Source organism: Cervus elaphus, chromosome 6 (assembly GCF_910594005.1).
Source record: "Cervus elaphus chromosome 6, mCerEla1.1, whole genome shotgun sequence".
NCBI lineage: Eukaryota > Metazoa > Chordata > Mammalia > Artiodactyla > Cervidae > Cervus > Cervus elaphus.
In genome coordinates this window covers 1,132,384-1,152,978 of record NC_057820.1, presented here as the reverse complement: position 1 = coordinate 1,152,978, position 20,595 = coordinate 1,132,384, and the positions used below count along the sequence as shown (strand labels likewise).

Sequence of the window (20,595 nt, the reverse complement as noted above, 5' to 3'; positions counted from 1 at the left end):
GCCTTCGCCGAGCTCTGGGCCCGCACAGCGCCGGGTGGCCTCAGGGAACACCGGGAGAGGCTGCAGAGCCGTGGCTGGTGGGGCCACGGAGCTGCTGCCTGATGGGAACCAGCAAGCGCCAAGGTTGGCCTGAGCTGCCAGGACCCCTCAGCATCTGCACGCCAGGCAAAGAACCCCCAGGGTGGTGAAGTCACTGTCCTTCCCTATCAAGGGAGGCGCTCCCCTTGCCAGGGCATCTCTCACGGAAACAAGCAGGAGGGGCACCTGTGAACCCAGCACCGACAGGACGGGACGGTGGGCACCGCGCCTGGCCCAGCGTCCTGGGCATCGGCCCTGCAGGGCAAACACACTGGACATCCCGGGGGCAGGGACCGCACCTGCCCGTTACTCAGACGGTCCTTGGTGACAGAGCGGATATTCAGGTCACACTCACCCCTCAGGGGTGAGGAGACTCTGGCTTCAGTAAAGCCCACCTATTCTTAAATCAGCAGTCACTGGAAAGGAACACTTTCCTAGATTTACGCACTGATGAACTGTCTAGTAAATGTCTGCCTTTTAAAAAAAATACACAAATCCTAAACATCCTGCTATTCTGAACTGTAGCATTTGCAACCAACTCTGCACACACAAGCAAAGTTTACTACTGGTGTCATTGGACGGTGCTGTGGGGTCTAGAGCCCGCCAACCAGGGTGGGGTCACTGGGGCACACGGGCGGGCGGCCCCCTCCTCCTGAGCTGGCCTCTGGCCCCCACGCGCACGCCCTGCACCTGGCTTCTCCAAAGCGCCTCAGGAACGAGCCTCAAGAGACGTAGGCTTCTTCTGTATTTCAACTGACACCCGAACATGCCACTTACATCCACATCAGGGGTGTCCGTCCCCAGCGTGGGCGTCCAGCACGCAGATGGCATGCCTGATGCAGCACACGTGTCCCCAGGCTCCGTGTGAATCCTCCCTCCTCTTACGGGGGCCCAGGGCGAAGGGGCACTTTACTTTTTCACACTGACAACCAGAGTCTGCCCACACCCACCACCAGGCCATGGCCAGCCTCCTCACACGGTGAGCTCCCAAGCCCACAGCCCTGCCCCAGGAATGTGGTGGGCAGGCGCAGCCCCCACCAGGAGACCTGACCGTGGCCCATCAGGCGCGCCTCTGGCCCTGGAGGCCACGCGGGCTGCCTGCCTCCCTCACATGCCCACTGCGCGACTCTGGCGACAGTGCGCTCGGGTGGCTTTCTCGTGACCGCGGTGCGCTGGGCAGACCCAGCAGAGGACATGGGCACAGAGGCGCCATTACCAGAGTCTTCTTCGGACTGGGGCGGAGCCACGAGCGCAAACTTGGTGTGATAGCGCGCCTTCTGCTTCTCATTGAGCATGTTCCACTGCGACGCGAGCAGCTCTTCGATCTCCTCGGCAGATGCATCCGGGTGCTCGGCAACCACCTGTGGGCACAGCAGGGGGTGGTAGGAAGGCGCCACGGGCACACTCACCTCCATGCCCTGGAACCGCGTCCCAGAAAAGCTCCAAAGGAAAGCGGTGTCTAATGATGTCGTAACTCACTGAAATCAGGCCTGGTGGAAATAACTCAACTGTATCTGTATAAATGCAGGACATGATAAATGATGAAAGACAAGACAGTACACATTCCCAAAATCAGTCAATCACGGGTACCTTACGACTTCCCAGGCACCCTGGAGGAGCCGGCAGCAGGAAACGCCCCTCTGGCCAGCGTGCTCGCTGTAGCAGCACCAACCCTCATGCTCCCAGGTATGCGCCTGGAGGGTGGCGAGCAGGCCAAGGGGCCATGCTCCCTGGGCGCAGGGTCGCAGAGCGCTCCGGGGACCCCTTTCCCAAGGTGACCAGCAGGGCCTGCTGCCCCGTGAGGAGGACTGGGGCGGGCGGGGCCACGGCCACGGCCCCTCCACCCCAGGGGCACCGCTCTGCTCTCCCGAGGTTCCGTGCGTGTCTGCGCGCCCCAGCCTGAGGACCACCGACAGAAGAGCAAGGCCGCACGCTGCGGCCACAGAGCAGTCCCAGCCCACCCGGTACCGACGGCTCAGGAGCCAAGAACCGACTCTACACTGTTAAATGCCGAAACTAGCCAGGGCATCCCGGGCAGGCCAACCGTCAGGCCTCGCTGTAGGTCAGTGAAGCAATGACCACTCACTCTGCCCACGGGCTCACCAGGACGCCACCCAGCACAGCTGGCACAGGGGCGACAGGTATCGGTAGGGCTGGTCCCAGTCCGCTCCCCCTGTCGCCCTGCACCCCTCACTCTCATTGCAAGGGGGCCTGGCCACGGGAGAAGGGGTCACCACTCCAACCTCACCGAACATAGTTGCTCATGAAAATGCACTGGCAATGGGCCTGAAGTGTGGTGTGCGCTCCGCAGTGACCACCGCCTGCTTTAATAAACTACCTTAGACACACGAGAATACGCAAAGCCAGCGGTCAGTCCTGACCTCCCCAGCGAGCCAACCGTGTCGGGCGGGGGTGGGCCAGGTGCAGCGGACAGAGTCTGGGCACGGGATGAGGAGGGAGCCACTGGGCAGAGCCCGGCCTGGGGCCAGATGCCCACGGGGAGGAGGCGGGCAGGGAAGGCAGGCCCCACCCGGAGCTGGGAAGGTAGCGGTCGTCCCAGAGGAAGACTTCCACAGCCTGGTCAAGATCAAGCTCAGCGGGAACAGCCTCCAGAAGATGCTTCAGGAAGGGCTCAACTATACCCTGATGGACATGGGGAACCGAAGGGCTGCTGACAAGCTCGCCGGGAGGCGGCACCACCAGCGTCAACACCTCCCCCAGTCTCCTCCCAGGCCCCCTCTTGGCCACCTCTGCCCCCGGAGCCCTACCCTCTCTGCTCCCCCAGAGCTTCCAGAGGGAGGAGGGGTGTCCCCCGTGAGAGTCTCAGGCCGGGAAGCCTCCCTGAGGGTCTCACCCCCATAGCCAGGCGGCCCCTCAACCCCTGAGACAGTGCTTACCCACCCAGCCTACCCGCCCTCCTGCCCTCTGAGGCTCCTGCCCGAGCACGTCCCCCGCACCGCAGAGGCCAGTGGGCGGCGTCAGGGTGCCCCTCCCGGTGGCGCCAGCCCCCTGCTGCCTGGGTCCCTTCACAGTCACAGAAACCTTCCCCTCCTTGGAAAAAGGAAACATGGAAAGCCAGGTACTCACAAGCCCACAGCGCAACTTGAGACTCCAGAAGGAGGCTTTCCCTCTGCACACATGTGCCCTGAGAGCCTCCTGAGTACAGGGCAGGGAAGGCCTCCGCCCGGCCCAGGGGCCACCTGCTGGGGGGCTGGCCTCCTGCTGTGATGACACTCGCCCCCCCCACACCCCCAGCTACTGGAGAGGCCACCCGGTGCGGGACAGAGGCCCCGTGGCCGCAGATGTGGCACCTTGGGGAGGGCTCCCAGCCCCAGGCCAGCCCTCAGGTGACGCAGCCCCACCAAGTCGACATCTTAAAGCGACCTCATGAGAGACGCTGAGGCAGAACCGCCACGCTGCTCCCAAAATCCCAAACCACAGCCTCTGAGATCATCAACGCAGGTGGTTGTTTCAGGCCACTGAGCTTTGAGGTGACCCAAACAGGAACCCAATACAAATGTACATCCAAAGAACTGAGACTAAACACTGCCACCCTCTAAAGGAGCTGTAAAAATCAGGATCAGATAAAGTGGGAAAAGATCCTTTAAAAATCCGAAACTGTGTTGAAAACACCTGCCAGTAAAGCTGCTCCTGGGGACTCGGCCGGTGGTCCGGAGGCTCAGAACTCGGGGGCTCAGTCCCTGGTCTGGGCGCTGAGGTCCCGCAGGCCAGCTAAGCCCGAGCACCACTACTGAGCGTGCGCCACAGCCAGAGATGCCTGCACACCACAACTGAGGCCCCGCACAGCCAACAACAGGTGAGCCACTGACACGACGCGCTAGGCTAACCCAGCGGGAGGCCTGCAGACCACATGCGGGCACCGCTTGGCTGCTGGGGGTCGTGCCCCCGCCCTGGTCCCTGCAGGGGCCTCTGCCCCATGGACCCACGTCCTGCATGCTCCTCTCCCTTGCCTCAGGGGGAGCTGGACGTGGAGGGAGTCCTCAGCCTGGGAGCTGGACCCCAGGAGGAGCCAGGGCGGCGTGGCCAATCTAAGCCTGCTGGACAAAGACTAATGAGCAAAGCGTGTGACAAAGAACTCAAGCCACTGCCAGAAGCATGGCGCTCGTCTTCATGCGCAAGAAGAGAGTTGGAAACTGATTTTTAAAAACAGGCAGCAAGTGGTGACCAGATGTCCTCAACGGGCACAGTCTTCTACCTAGTGAGTCCAAAAAAGGAGACTCCATCCACTCCATCCCTCCAGGGCCGGCCACCGATTCAGTAACAACCAAACAAAAACCACCCTGGGGTGCACGGCCACTCTCCATAGGAAAAGAGCACCTAGAAAAGCCAGATCATTCTACAGGCTGGAGTCAGCAGTCTCCTGCATTCAAGACCAGCGTCACTTACTACGGAGCCAGCACAACACACCTGCAAACAAGCAAACACCGTCCCAACAGCACCAGACCCTCAGACCAGCCCAGCCCCGCACCCAGCAGGAGGGCGGGCCTGTGGGCCCCAGCCCACAGGGCCAGGGCCAGGCGCGTCTGGGGTGAGCGTGCGCTGGGGTGCTCACAGCAACGCTCTGGTGGGAAGCTCAGACAGAGAGGCGCACTGAGCCTCAGGGCTCTGGGCACAGCCCCTCAGCACCGGTTGCATGGTCGGCCTGCCTGCTCTTGGCACGTACCTTAGTGCTAGGAGGGTTGACTAAGAGCAATCTGGGTCCCCACAGCAAAAAGGGCGTCCTCCGGAAAGCGGCCTGAGGTCTCTCTCATAAACTCGGATGAGTGAGATTCTAGGGAGATGCAGATGGGGAACCGGCGCAAGCATGGCTGGTGGGCAGGGCTGTCACGGCAGCACCGCCTGGCACCTGAGCAGGCACGGGCCTGGATACACCCAGCCTCTGTGGACAGGCGCGGGAGGCAGGGAGGCACAGGCGGGCAGCAGGCGAGCGTGCTACACTTTCACTCTTGTCGTGATGGGATCTGAGGGTCCCTATCCTGGAAGCGGAGTGAGGCCACCTTCATGATTGTCTGAGCGATGCTGCAGGAGACCACCGCCTGCTGGGCCTCACCAGAACACCTTACAGCTCTGAACACCGTGGGAGGGTGAAATTTCTCTAGGGCAAATCCCTCGGGCTGAAATTGTAAGACAAAAAGAATGTGCATCTTCAGTTTCACTAGATATTGCCAAATTTCTCTTTAAGCTAGATGTAAGGAATGCCCCTTCACAGCCTTGCATGTGGATTCCCACCGCAGCCTCGGCCCTCGGTCACAGAAGTGCTGGCCGTGCGGTGACCATGACGCGTGGTCGCCCCAGCCCAGGCTCAGCAGCCACTCTGTGCTCAATGGCACCCAGGGTCTTCTGGGACCTGCTCTTCTCAAAGCCTCTCCCCTTCCTCCTCCAGGACTATCCTGAGCTCTGCACACGGAGCTCTCGTTTCACTTTAACAACGTTCCTTCACGGTCTGTGAACTGTTTGGCTGAAGCAGCCCTCCCTCTCCTACACTGACAGAACTCTCCTCCTGGAGCTGCTGAATTCTGAAGTCAGCAGTGTGGGCCAGCGCCCGTCCTGAGCGGCAGAGCCACTGTTTGCATTAAGAGCTTCCTCTGTGCAGGGCGAGTCCTCGGGCTGAGCTTCCCTTCCAACATGGCTATGCTAGCATCTGCTTAAAAGGCAGAGACATTCCTGCTGAGAGCTTCCCGGGAGCACACCGGACTTAGAGTTAACAGAGGGGGATGACAACTCTAGCTTCAGAAAAGTGAACCTTCCTATTACTCTCTACTCAGGTCTGCTGCAACATCAGTGGCTTTTCTCCAAAGTCACAGCTGTTCTGTCACCTTCCCTCCTCGCAGCCTCACAGCCACGTGACGCCCCGGCCCCTGCGCTGGCTGCTCCGTGTCAGCCGCTCCCCGGGCTGGGGCTCTGCCGCGGGGCCCCTTCTGCTGCACGGCCCTGCGTCACTGCGCTGACACCAGTGACGGCACCTGCCTTGCTCATGACTCGAGAGAGGACGCTTCTGAAGTCTCCTCAACCACCACGATGCTAACAGCTTCTGAAAGTCATCCCTCAGCAGACAGAAGGACATTCCCTTCTACTCCTGCCTGCTAACTTTGTATCAAAAAGCAATCACTACTAAGGACCTCCCCAGTGGTCCAGGGGTGAGGACTCAATGCTCTCACTGCCGACCACTCAGGTTCAATCCCTGGTCACAGAACTAAGACCACGAAAGCCACAGGGTGTGACCAGAAGAAAGCAATGACTTTTATCAAATGTTTTTCTCCACCTACTGAGATGATTATTTAATCTACAATGACGAATCACAACAGGCTTTCTAACGTCACATCTGCCTTGCAATCCTGAGAAAAGTCCCAACAACCCACTCATTTCAAGTAACAGCAAAGAACCAAAATGCCGGCCTGAGCCCTTAAAGCGGACTCAAGACTTGACGATATCCAAATAAGCTCGGTCCACTCTATGAAAACGATTAAGAAAACTAGACAAATGTTTAGCTGCTGACACCATGCCGCCCTTCACATACCACGGCAGCAGGTGCCTGACATGCCCAGGCCCATGGCAGCATCAGGTTCCGTAAATCCAACCCTGTACCACCTCCTGGAGGCTTCTGAGCTGCCTCCTGGAGAAGGCGCTAACCTGGGCTGGAGGTCAGGATAAGGCCAAGCTTCTAGCAAAGAGCAGCCCACTTCCCGCTGTCCCTGGACCTTCCCACCATAGTTGGGAGGAATATTCTAGAGCACAAAGGCAAGGATCTCTGCCCCCAAGGGTCGCACTGGCTTCCCCCTAACGACAGTTGCCCCTGAGACCCGCGTGTACAGAAGGCACAGTACGGCCGGGCCGACAGCGCTGGGGGCCGGGGCCGGGCGCTGTGAGGACCGGCCTCACGGGCAGACTCCCGCACAAAGCACAAGCCCTCAGAGCGTCCCCACACCGACCTCGTCCCGGTGCTTCTGACAGAAGACCAGGAACTGGGACGCCGCGTCGCCCCTCCTGCTCCTCGGGGTGGGGGCCGTGGCCTTCTTCCTGCCGGGGGGGGACCCCACGCCCCTCCTGGAGTCGGCCTCGGCCGTCTTCTGCGGCGTGGCCCGCCCCGGCCCTGGGTCGCCAGGGAGGTTCTCGGCGGAGCCGGACAGCTTGGCCCTCCGTCTCCTCTTGACGGGTGCGCCCTCCTCCCCCGAGGACTTAGGGCTGTCTGCAGCTTCTTCCCCAGCTCCTGAGGGCTCTGCTGCTTCTCCCAGTGACTCCACAGCCACGCCCGCCTCCTTGGCCACGTGGGGGTTGAGGCGGAGCTGGTCCCCCACGTAGAGGAAGGTGAACTTGGCTCTCCGCTCCTCTACCGCCATGCGTGCGGCGGCCTCAGCCTGAACGAGGCCCATTTCCCACTGGGCCCTCAACTTCCCTGAAATGGGCTTCAACAGCTGCAAAGAAAACATGAGACATGTGTAAGTTTCATCAAACAAACATTAAAAATTAACCTACTTTAAAGGATACTTTTAGAATTTCAGGTAAATTTAGAAATCAAAAACTATAAAAACCAATTAACTTGAAGGTTTTAGAGTTCAGACCAGTATAACTCTACTGTTTCTTTAAACTAGAAATCAACTGCAATTACAATTAATACTTATATATATTATCATGTGTGTGTGTGTGTGTGTGTACATAAAGGAAAACAAAACTTAGAAAGACTGCCCCTGGGAGTCATCACGGAGTAAACAGGATAAACCGTGTGTCCACCGAAGCCGCCGTGCTGTGGGACACACGGCACCAGGCAAAGCCAGCAGTGACGGACGTGAGAGGCCATCACACGGCTTGAGGCAGCCACAAGTTCAAAGCAAGACACATCATTAAGAATGAAAATAAAAGTTTGGTCTAAAATTGTACTTAAGGAACATCTGTCACCTTAATTTTCTCAGCTTTCGTGGGTGCCTGCTTGGCACTTTCCTGGCATAATTTTTCAAACTGTCCTTCTCCTTCAAAAGCTACAAGGCTCTTCTCAAATATCCAAGCTCTTTCTGGGGCATCACCAAAGAACTGTACGTGATACTGGCGTGCACTCTTTTTCTGACCTAGTTTTTAAAATAAAATGTTAGAACTTGAAAGTTAGAATTTGGGATGAAATTAGGCAAATCTATTAATAATTACTGATATCAAGTTAGGAGCGGCTTTGAAGTCGTTTTACTTGGTACTGTTGGACTCTGTTAACCTCAAAATAAATCCTTTTTCTTCCCCCACCACACTCTACAGCAAAAGGGGAAATATGTTTGCAAGACTTAGATAGGGTTCAAAGTCGACCGGGACAGAACGCTGACCAGATTCACTTCTCATCTCCTCCCTTCCAAGAGCCACCGAAGAGGATACTACGTCAGTCAGAGCAGAGACGACACCAGCGAGGGCCGGGCAGCATGGGTTCCAATCCCAGCCCCCCCGACACCAGCCGGGGAGCCGGGCCGCCCTGCCCTCACCACGCTGGGGGGTGGTATGGGGAGGGGGCAGCTCGAGGCCACGGAGTCCCCCCAGATGCTGGAGAAGCCACACCCCCGGTGCAGACGGGGAGCTGGGTGAGGAAAGAAGGGCTGCCCCTGGGGAACCCCGGTCCCTGTCCCCTCACACAGCATGCCGGACACGAGGCAGCAAAGCACACTTCCCGGGGAACCAGTACACCACAGGAAGAACTTCCCACCTTGTCTCTGCCCCAGAAGCTGGAGATTCCCTCAACCAGGCACCACCAGCCAGTCAGCGCCTCTAACACAAGCCAACAGCGCCCCCTACAGGCCGCAGGCAGCTGAGTGCCGTCCACTGGAAGAAGGCCCAGGGCAGGCACCCCAGACCCAGAGAGCCCCTAACAGGAAGGAGTGCAAAGCACACAGAATCAACAGTCTCTGCAGGGCCACAGACACCACGACAGGAGGAGATGACGCCTGACAGAGACGAACTCTAGTCTGCTGTCAGAAGAGGACAACAGAGAGAAAGCGCCATTCGAAATTTAATACGACCACGAAAACAAAACTCAAGAAGAAAATTTCGGTGGAAAGGTAGGAAATCTCCCAGAAAGAAGAAAAAAGTTAAAAGTGAAAACACCTACTCTAATAAGAAACCGACAGGATCGATCTGTACAGGAGATGTGAGACCCAAATAGCTGGCCTTCCACAGAGAAAAACAGAGAGACCCATCAGGGAATCACCAAACACAGGGGCACGCATCAGAACCAACCCCTCCCAGCGCTGCACCCAACACCCACGTCCGGGCACACCTTGGGGACAGCCAAGCTGCTGGGGAGGAAGAGACAGCTCCATGTTCGTGAAATGACAAGCAGAACAGCAACTCTGGATGCTCGAAGGAAATGCAATAACACCTTCAAAATGCTGAGAATTATGTTCAACATAAAATTCCACACCCAGCCAACCCGAAAATCGAGTGTGATGATAGCCGCACCCTCCAAACCCAGGAACTCAGAGTGACCCCCACCCCTTCCTCAGGATGCCAAAAACCACGCTGCAGCAAAAAAGGAGAACTGACCAAGAAAGAGCACAGCGTGGAGCCACAGAAACAATACGGTAACCAGGAAAGCATCTCAGAGTCTCAGGTGCCTGCTGGCCAGAGACAGTGAGGCAGGAGGAAGCAGGGCTCCAGGAGCGCGAGCAAGGGGACAGAGGCCGCACAGAAGGAGACCAGGCGGTGCGGAAGGCGGGTGAAGGAGATCCAAGCAGCAGAAAGGAAGCGGGACTCGAACACAGCGTTCCATTTTTCCCCCCAATCAGAGAAACTCACCACATGATAGGATGAGTTTTAGACAGAAGAATGAATACTTGAAAAAATTAAAGCTAAATGGCAGCGAACTATACAATTTCACAAGAAATGCAATAGTTAGCTCCAGAAAAAAGACAAAAGGTTGTACAAGAAATAAAACGCAATTACAGAACACAGCTGAGTTTTTCACTGAATGATATTTACATAGTCAAAATTAAATGAACACTGATGTTTGATGTAATAAAAACAGTGAGTTAATTATATGGGAAGAATGGAAGGGAAAGAAACAGGATATTATTGAAGAGATCAATCTTCATTTACCATAATAGAAAGTCAACAGAAGATATCTAGATGATAAGAGAGTAGCTGAAACCAAAAGAAAATGTTTAAAGAGTTAAAAATAATTACTTCTGGGGAGGACAGGGAACTATTTTTCACTATTAATCTCTCAGGACAATTTGACTTGTTTATAAGTATGTATACTTCTTTGATTTTAAAATAGCTCAGGTTCAAAACTATGTCAAGAGATTTGTGACTTTTTCCATTATTTTAGTATTTCAAAAGCCCTTCTCTTGATCATGAAAATGAATATAGATATATGCCATAGCATTTGCATAATTAAGAAAAATATGTTATGGTACATATTTGAACATATAATATGAACACACATAATTTTTTAAAATAAATAGCTAAAGACAGTAAAAATGCTCCTTACATGTCAGCTGGAAAAAAAAGAAAATCAGAGAATATGACAGGCTGATCCCAAGCTTATGAAATTAATTTAACATTTTTAAAGTTCTTTTCTGCTTAAAAATTTCACAACAAACCTAACCCAACTTTCTCTTATTTTTAAGGTTTTTTCTAATCCATCTGAATTTTATTTTGGTCCAAACTGAGAGGTGAATTCCTTACTTTCTTTGACCACCATAATTAACGAACTGTCCCACCACCTGTTAGCAACCCTTCCTCCCTGTGACCTTGGATTTTCATCCTCACGGTTGGAAGGAAAACATTGGTCACTGAGGCCCCACCTGCACTCCCTCCTGAGAGAACCTGGCCTCCACCACCAGCTGAGGCACTTTAACGTTGTACTGCACTCGCTTCCTCCCCATCACGGCCCACCAGACACAAGGTGGATCCTGAACCTGAGTGAGACCAAGCAGACCAGAGTCTGCTCCATGGGAAACAAAGAACAATGATGGCCAGGTCCATATTTCCTGCTTCAGTCCCTGGAGGTCACCAGAACCTCAAACCAGGTAAAGTAGAAACTGACAAAATCTCAAATAGAAAAGGGCACATCCACCACCACAGTGGGAAATCCTCACACACCTCTCTTCCTAGTTGACAGAACAAGCAGAAAGGAAAAATCACAGTATCAAGTAACTCCAAAGGTGAGAAAGTCAGATTACGTGTAGTATTTTCAGAAAACGCTGGAATTTAGAAATACAGCAATGAGGGTTCCTTTCCATAACACAGAAAAGGTGAAAATTAAAATCTCCATAACAGAAGAAAAGCTGACTTGATGCCCCAGTATCTAAAGGGAAGACCAGTAGGATCCAGGTGCATCAGGGAGATGGTAACGTTCCCAGGTGCAAAAGAATCCAATCTTCTTCACAGTGTAATACCAAAAACACCACTCATCTCCTGATTCCAACCTAGAGGGTCAGGCCTCAGAGTTGCTGGCTCGTCCATCTGCATGCCCTGGCAGGCAGTCGCCAAGACAAGTTCTGCTGCTACAAATGACAAAAACACTGTTAGATTTGCAAAGGAAATCTGAACTCTAAACAGCTGTGCTCTCTTCCATACATAAGATTCTGCTTCAGTTTTTATAGCTCAAGTGTGGGCTTCCCTGGTGGCTCAGTGGTAAAGAATCCCCCTGCCAACGCAAGAGACACAGGATTGATCCCTGATCTGGGACGATCCCACATGCTGTGCAGGAACTAAGCCCACGCACCACGACTGCTGAGCCTGTGCTCGAAAGCCCACACGCTGCAACTACTAAAGCCTGTGTGCCCCTAGGCCTGTGCGCCGCAAAGACACCACCGCAATGAGAAGCCCAGATACTGCAATCAGAGAGTAGCTCCCACTCATACCTGGGGAAAAGCCTGAACAGCAAGAAGACCCAGCACCGCCAAAAATAAATAAATAAAATTATCTTTTAAGAAGAGTTTAAATGTGTTGCTACTGATTCAGATTCAAGTACTTCTCTAATCCCAAGTATGATAAGTAAAAAGAAGCACATACACAAAGAGAAAATCCGGGGTGGGAATCAGGGGTAGGGTGAGGGAGTTCCATCTTACAGGAATCAAAAGGCCTCGCTTCCCAAGCCCCTGCTCAGCCAGCTCCACACCCAAAGCCACCCTCCTCCATGCCGTCCTCCCAGCAAGGACTCCTGAGCCTCAGACCCACCATCACAGGTGCCGCAGAGGGAGCGGGGGCAGCATGCCCGCAGACCCACCTCACACTCCGTCCTCTGCCTTCCGGGCCTTGGACACAGCCAGAGCCCAGACCTGGGCGTCCACATACCACTCGCTACTAAAAGGACCCAGGCTTCCTCTGAGGAACAGTTGCTTCAAGGACTGGGGCAAAGAAAGTATAAAGGGGGCCCGCAGTGTGGTTCATGTTTCACACACATAAGGAAGCGCTCCAAGACAGACAGAGCCAGGGCAGGGCACACAGCTGGAAGGGACTTCGTGGGCTCCCCGAGGCCACATCTGGAACAATGGGAGTATTAAAGGGAGTGAAGACTGTAACATTCAATACATAAGTAACCTTTTAGAAGGGAGCTCACCTTCAGAAAAGTGCCAGCTCCTTAACCATGAAAAGAGGATAAAAGTGGAGAGCCAGCATTCAACGGGCCAATGGGTCCTCAGGGAGGACCAAACCTCAGAGGAAGGTGGTCAGGGAGCCGGGCCCCGAGTGCAGCACGGGTCAGCCAACGAGACAGCAGCCAGCCTCCACTGGACACTCTGGTCCAAACCTCCTGGGCGGGGGCCACGGCACAGGCCAGCCCCATGGTCTCACAGGTTCCTCTGACTCCTTCGCTTTCCAAAGGTCATCCCCTTTGCAACTCAACCTGGCTCTCAGCCTTCTGAACTGCTTTCCAAACGCACACTGTCAGTCCTCTGAAGTTGGCCTGTGCTGACCAAGGCTGCCTCCCCTGCAACCCAAGGCAGTTAGTTCCTGGTGAAGCACACTGTTGGACCGAACCTTCCTTCAAGGTCTTCAGTAAAGGGCCAAGTCTGGGCCCCACCTGCGTGGCGCTCGCCTGCCTCTGCGGGCCCGAGTCTGCTCTCACCCGCAGGGGCTGGGGGGCACCCAGACTCAAGCTCAGGGTGAAGAAAAGAGCAAGTGCATGGCCACACTGGAGCCTCCCGGGAGATCTAAGCAAGGCCCCAAGAGACGAAGGGTCAGTTACTGGTGGGCCACTTTCTCACACGCAGGCGAGGTACTGGCCTTGTTCCGGGAGGACTCCCGCTGACAAGTTAGGGTGAAGAGTCAGGATGGGTGCAGCACCCACTCAGCTGAGCTGGCAAAGGGGAATATATTTATACACAAAAGAGGGAGACAGAGCAGGTGAAACAAAGCATTTAAGGGCTGGCAAGTCTAGGTGAGAGTGGATGACGTCCACAGCACTGTTCCACTCTGAAGTGTGGGCTTGAAAAGCTTCTAAACGGGGAAAAAACAACAACAAACAATAATAAACAAAATGTTTCACATGAAAAACAAGACAGAATCCAAGTGTACCCACTTGGCACTGGGAAAGTTGGGGGAATACTTGGCAACATAAACCACTGAAAGTGGGCACAGAATTATTAGATCACCAAACACAAGGATCCTGCAGGGGGATAACTGCTCAAACAGCAATGTTTTCCAGAAAAAGCCCAGAGGTGACCAGGGGAGAGGGGGTAGATAGAATATAAACTCTGGTTTTAAAAGTTAAAAAAAAAAGAGGATGATAATATCTGATAGCTCACCAGTCTCTGTGCTAAGATCTTTCCCCAAAAGTAGCGTTATCATCACCTCTGTCTCTCACTCTTAGGGAAGATGCCCTAAGAATCTCTGGAGCTTAGCGACACCGCGGAGCAGCTCGCTGCCAGCTGGGCCGCCCCCTGGCAGTCGACTCTTCAGTCCGTGCCTCAGCCAGAAGCCACTGCTGCGGTTCCTTAAGCGGAAGCGCAAAAGCGCCAAGCCAGAGCACGCACACCAACGGCGGTGTGTTGGTCTCACTCAGGGAAGCTGCGGTCAGCTCAGTCACTCAATCGTGTCCGACTCTTTGTGACCCCACAGACTGCAGCACGCCAGGCCTCCCTGTCCATCACCAACTTCTGGAGCTTGCTCAAATTCATGTCCATTGAGTCAGTGATGCCATCCAATCATCTCATCCCCTGTCGTCCCCTTCTCCTCCTGCCCTCAATCTTTCCCAGCATCGGGGTCTTTTCCAATGAGTCATACTCTTTGCAAAGTATTAAGAGCTTCAGCTTCAGCATCGGTCCTTCCAATGAGTATTCAGGGTTGATTTCCTGGATAACTGGATAGACACTCTGGTCCACACCTCCTGAGCACGGGCCGCGGCACAGGGCAACCCCACAGTCTCACAGCTTCCTCTGACCCCTTCACTTTCCAAAGGTCATGTGAATCCCCTTGCAACTCATCCTGGCTCTCAGCCTTCTGACTGGTTTGATCTCCTTGTAGTCCAAGTAACTCTCAAGAGTCTTCTTCAACACCACAGTTCAAAAGCATCAATTCTTCGGTGACTAGCTTTCTTTATAGTCCAACTCGCACATCCGTACATGACTACTGGAAAAACCATAGCTTTGACTAGACGGACCTCTGTTGGTGAAGTAATGTCTCTCTACTTTTTAATATGCGGTCTAGGTTGGTCATAGCTTTTCTTCCAAGGAGCAGGCGTCTTTTTTTAATTTCATGGCTGCAGTCACCATCTGCAGTGATTTTGGAGCCCAAAAAAATAAAGTCTCTCACTGCTTCCATTGTTTCCCCATCTATTTGCCATGAAGGGATGAAGCTGCTGTAGACTATAGAAACTACTCAACCCTAAATCGGGGGAACGTGTAATGAACTTAATTAACCCCAGTAGCTGGAACAAAGAGATATGGAAAGACGCCTTCAGTTCTACGGTCTGAGATGCGGGGAGGCTGAAATGAAGCAGAAATCCCAATGCTAAGAAGGACCCCGAGAGGTTGCATTTGACGTGCTCTGCAGACGAGCAGTGTGGAGGTGTGGGGCCTGGACGGCCGCTGCCCAGACCGCCTGGAGCTGGGAGGGGGGCTGCCACCGGGTCAGAAGGCCCATGCCGACCACAGCAGGACAGCCTGGCTTCTGCCTCAACTGGTGCTTCTGTCCTACTCTGACCAAGTCCAGAGGCCTCTGGGGTGCATCCTGGGGCCCCGGAAGCCCCAACAGGGACAAGCTGATGCTGACAAGCTGACGAAGCTACACATCCTGTACCGAGTCAGAACCAGAACCGGCCCACAGGCTCCTCCCCAGCCCCGGCATCATGCACACCTTCACCACGCACGTGCACGCCGGCGTCTCGGGATGCAGGAGAGGGCCTCTCATCCCAACCTGTGCCTCCCAGTCTGCCTGCCAGGGGGCACCGCTGCACCCCACTCCCAGCAGCAAGGCCCCGGCAAGGCTCAGGCCTCAGGCCTCTAGCCAGAGGCCAAGAGGGGCACACCAGGCAGGCCCCGCCCTGCCGCCCACGCCGCTGGAGGGCACCGTCGCCTGGGCACCAAGGCAGCCAGCTCCAACCCTGCATCTCCACATCTCACCTTCCTCACACCAAAGTCAAACTTCACTCTAGAAGAACTGCTTATGAGACTCTCAAATCACCCGATTTCTTTTTTGTCCTCCAAAACCACATGAGATCTTATGTTTCATGAATTGTCCAATTATTATTTAAGCATCTGCTCTAATCTGTATCAATAACACATTACATTCTTAATATGTTCTCTAACTTCTCTGATTTATAACTTAAGTTTCATGACACCAAAGATGATTATCTCTAGTTTTTTTTCCTTTTTCCCACCTAATAAAATAAACTGGGACATTTTTTAAACTAAAATGCAATATAAAATACTAATTTCTGAAAATCATGCTAACATAAGTAATTACTATATATCTAAATAATAATAAATTATCATAAAACCTGAAAAGCAAATGACAAGGCAGAGACCATTCTCCTTTAATACTAATTCAATCAGATAAAGTACATATCTAAGTCGGATATAAAAAAAAAAGTAACGTGTCATGTCTGAATCACTAACTAAATAATAATAAATTATCATAAAACCTGAAAAGCAAATGACAAGGCAGAGACCATTCTCCTTTAATACTAATTCAATCAGATAAAGTACATATCTAAGTCGGATATAAAAAAAAAAGTAACGTGTCATGTCTGAATCACTAAGTTCAAAGTTGCAAAATGAACCACAAAAAATTTAACAATGCAACCCACCCCCACAAACAAGCGGATTCAAATGCTGTATGAATGGCTAATAGGCACATGAAAAGACGCTCAACATCACTCATCACTAGGGAGATGCAAGCCCACACCACAGACAGCAGGCCAGAAGCAGAGGGGGCCGCCAGGGTCTGGGGTGGGGCACCGAGGAGCTGCCACCTCACGGGCACAACGTTTCGGGTCCACAGAGTGAGCAGAGCTCTGGGCACAGACGGTGGGGACCACTACACGGCAATGTGAATGCATTTCATACACTATCTGAGCACTCAGTTAGGACGCTAAGTCTCATGTCTGCGCATTAAAGCACAATAAAAAAGGGGAATAAAGAACCACAGCAGGGCTGCTGGAGGAAGAGGAAGAAGGAAGCTGGGAGATGAGAACAATCAAGTGCAGAAGACAAAGATGGAAAAGCAGCCCCAAACACGATACCTTTCAGTTTGGTGTAACTGTGCAGGAGCGGGTCGGCAGAGACCATGCACGGCCACCAGGGGTAACCGGACACCTTGGACCACACCAGGTCCCCGACATTGTACTTCAGCAGCTGGTCTTTGTCTCTGCTGCTATTCGGACAGGATTCTCTCTTAGCGGGAATCTGAAAATGAACAAGAGATACATCGAGTACCTACCCCTAAATCCAGCTTCCTATCCACAGAAGACCAAGGGTGAGTCAGACCAGAGATTCCATACACACACGTGTACACACACACCTAAAAAGAAGTGTGCTTTCCCTCACGGTTCCCTCACTGCTTTTTAGGTAACAGCCCTGATAGCACTTCATCAAAACTGTTCATCTCCTGCCCTCAGCTAAAAGGTCAGCAAGTACCTGGCATACAGAGGTGCCCAACATTACAAAGGCTTCTGCAGAAATCCAGTTCCTTGGCCTGGTGGGAGGCCTTTAGTGGAGCTTTATTTGCAGGCTGGACAAAAATTCTCATGGAATTCATCCTCTGGCCCTCCGCCCCTCTGAGCCCTTATAGACAGTCAGTCCTCGGGAGAGAGGACCCCAGGGAGGCCAGGACACGGGGGCTCAGCAGCAGGCCCAGCCGCACCTCCACCAACCAGGGCCTGGGCTCTCTGAGACTCAGCCACTGCATCTCAGAACCCAGGCCAGGAGGAGGCTGAAGGCCTGGCAAGAGCAGCATCCTCGTCAGGGGGCTGAGCACAGTCGAATCGCTGACCTGCTTTGAGCCTCAGTCCCACATGTGTGAATGGAGGAGAGCGTGGTCACCGCGCCTCATCGGGGGGGTGAGGGCTGGCACCGAGCAGGCACATCACACACTTCTCAAAGATGCCGGCTCTCAGGCTATTCCACAACATCCCAGTATCACACTCAGCCTCGCCACCACGCCCTCAGGACAGGTAGTGTTTGTCACCACTCGGAGGGTGAAGTCAGACTCTGAGAGGCAAAAGCAGGTGACTGCCCAAGTCTTAACAAAACCAACCGGCAGCTTCTTTCCTATAAAGGAGCATGGACCCACCAGGGGCTTCACGCAGGGCCGCATCAGCCCAAGCTGCCACCCTTGGGACTGCGTCAGGGTCGCCCCGCGCCCCCGCCGCAGCTCTCAACAGACACTTTTAAACCCTGAAGGTCTTCATTAGTTTCAACTCCTCCAGGGAAATGTCGGTCCTTTTCCGTCTTATCTGTGGGACCGTAAACAAGATTCCTCACTATAATTTTACAGTGATTACTCTGGCCTTGGTGAGAAGAAACCCAAGCTGGCCTCAAGCCCCTGCCCCTACTCCTGAAAGTGGGCTTGGAGCTTCGCCTGACCAGCACACAGAGGCCTGCCAGACCCTGTGAATGCAGACCACCAGCCCTCAGGAACAGGGGCACCATAGAGCCCTCTGCAGCTCCTCTGCCAGGGTCAAGGTTCCCGCGTGTCACTGAAGACTTCTAGCATAAACACCATGTTTTCGTCCCACATTCCTACCCCAGCCTTCGAAGCCTGAACACGCATTCATGCGCACTCCAGCACCGCACTCTGCGCTGGGCACCAAGAGTGTGCAGGCGGGAGGCACGGCCCATGCTCACTGGGGTGAGCCATCCGCAGGACCCCTGCCAAAGGAGCCCCGGGTGGACAGTGACCAAGGGGAGGCCGGCGGGCCTGCCCCTCCTCAGACAGCACAGACCAAGGAAGGCCCTAGGGGTCTCCCACTGACCGCCATTAGGCGGAGAGGAGCTCTGTGAAAACAGGACCGCCTGAAGGCCAAGGGCTCTGGAATGGCCAGGCCCAGATTCAGAACCTCATTCAGTCTTCACAGTTCATCTCCAGGCCTTGGTGCTGCTCAACAGGATGTGAGCGTCCCCGCAGCACAGCCAGGCGCCCGGGCCGAGCACACAGGGCGAGCAGAGAGCAGGCCGCGGGGGCCACGCCCACCTCCTACCGCCTCTCGCACGTCGTCGAGTGTCCTCCGAGGCCCCCTGCCCCCCGCCCAGAGCTCCTCGCTCACAAATACCTTTTTGTCCGTGGGGCTGGAGACCCTGGGCACCAGGGCGGCCTCCACGAGGCCGTGCTCCAGCAAAGAGCCGCACTGCGCGCTTCTCTTGCGGCTCCTCCGGGCCTTGTGCTCTGGTCTCTGTCCGTCTGCTTCCGAATGGGACACGGCGGCCGCACCATCGCCACATATGGAGGACTCAAAGAGAGGTTTCCCATTCATGTAGGTTTTAGTGATTTTCAGCTTAATTTCTGGAGAGCCATTTTTGACAGGGGTAGTGTGAGGTGGGGTCCCAAGTCCCTTCACTTCCTGGGATTCAAAACGCAGTTTGGCATCGTGAGCACCGGGCTCTCCATTAAAGACGCGGGAGGTGAGGTCTTTTAGCCTCTCGGCTGGGATGAACGGCAGCGCGTCATGGCCGTTGAACTTCTGCACGACCCCGTCCTGCAGGCCGGCGGAGAGCTGGGCTTTGCTCAGGAACACGGAGCACTCTCGGCTCACGTCGCAGCTCGGGGGCTTTCCATTGGCACCGCCCAGGACTTCCGGGGCCTGCTTCATCTTCACGCACTTCACCACCTTCGGAGCAGAGAGAGGGCTTTTCCTGACGCTGAATTCCATTCAGCCTAGGCGCCTCCGTCTCAGAACACTGCAGCGTTAGAAAAAGAGGAGAAAAGAAACATCTTAATTTCAAACCTAAGATGAGTACGCCAATGGAGCTAGCTGTCTATACATTTGGGGAGTTTCGGGGATTTTGAGGCAATTTATGGTGTTTGCTGTGATTTCGGTCCCAACAGGCAGTTCTAATATCACAGAAATGACAGGAGTCACAAAACAACAAAGTGAAAGGATATAGGACTGGGTTTTCGTGGCAGAACACAAAAGTCAGGAGAGGAAAGGAAGTCACGCCACTGCCCCCAGAGCCCTCGGAAACGGAGGCTGTCCCCTCCACCTGCCGCCACGGCAGCACCCAAGGCAGCCAGTGAAAAGCCAGGCCTGGGCAGAGGACAAGAGGGAGGACCTGAGACACAGCTGGAAGCAGAGCCGGGCAGGGGCTCCGGGCCCACCCACAGCCACTGGGCAGCAAAGCTTAAGCCCAGACGGCCGGGCAAGGCGCAGCAGGCTCCCTACCATCCGCCTGGCCCATGCTGACCGCAGGGACGAGGAGGGGGCGCAACGTCAAGGACACTCAGTTCTCCTTGGACGGGGCACGCCAAGCATGGCCCACAGCACCCAGGGCCAGATGGGCTGCCTGAGGCCCACGGGCGGAGGGGCTTCCCCGGGAGCCGCAGCCTGTCACTAGGGACACCCAGTGAAAGCAGCTCACAGGGAACAGGCAGGCGCCCACTCCGCTGGGAAGAGTTCCCCCAGACCACCAGGAGCACACCACGACGGCAGCAAGGAGGCCCTCCGAGATGAGCTACCGGGGAGAGCAGGGCGCCGAGACTGAGTGCCCCCATCGGGGTGCCTGCGACCGACAGCACTGCACCGGAGCTCAGCCCTGTCACCCCGAGGGACCGCCACACAGGGACACCCCTGGGGGCTGCGTGTGCAGCCGGGCCAGCTCTGTGGGAGCCAGGCAGTGGGGGACTGCCTCCACCGACAGTCGACGCAAACGAGCACACACCGGGACGGTCCGCCGGGACCCACACGGGGCTTCTAGGGCAAATCTGAGTGGGTTCCCAGCCCCGCTCACATCAGACTAGCTGGACAAAAAGAGACGCCGACAACCTCAAGGCACAGGAGCACACATGTGGCCGCTGGGGCCATGGTGGGCACAGCGCAGGTGGCGGGCACACACAGACCTGCCCAGCCCCAGGCCACATGGCCCGCGCACA

General features: G+C 54.8%; 1 protein-coding gene across 6 annotated transcripts in view; it reads right to left on the bottom strand.

The window, feature by feature from the left end:
* NSD2 (nuclear receptor binding SET domain protein 2) overlaps nt 1-20,595 on the bottom strand; it is a 69,378-nt gene that overhangs the window by 23,193 nt on the left and 25,590 nt on the right. For all 6 annotated transcript variants that reach the window (XM_043905975.1, XM_043905974.1, XM_043905969.1 and 3 more), the window contains exons 2-6: nt 18,782-19,406; nt 16,754-16,916; nt 7,993-8,159; nt 7,029-7,511; nt 1,295-1,439 (exon numbers count right to left, since the gene is read on the bottom strand). In XM_043905975.1, the coding sequence (XP_043761910.1) occupies nt 1,295-1,439; nt 7,029-7,511; nt 7,993-8,159; nt 16,754-16,916; nt 18,782-19,378 (1,555 nt within the window). In that variant the 5' untranslated portion in view covers nt 19,379-19,406. The remainder of the gene's footprint in view (nt 1-1,294; nt 1,440-7,028; nt 7,512-7,992; nt 8,160-16,753; nt 16,917-18,781; nt 19,407-20,595) is intronic.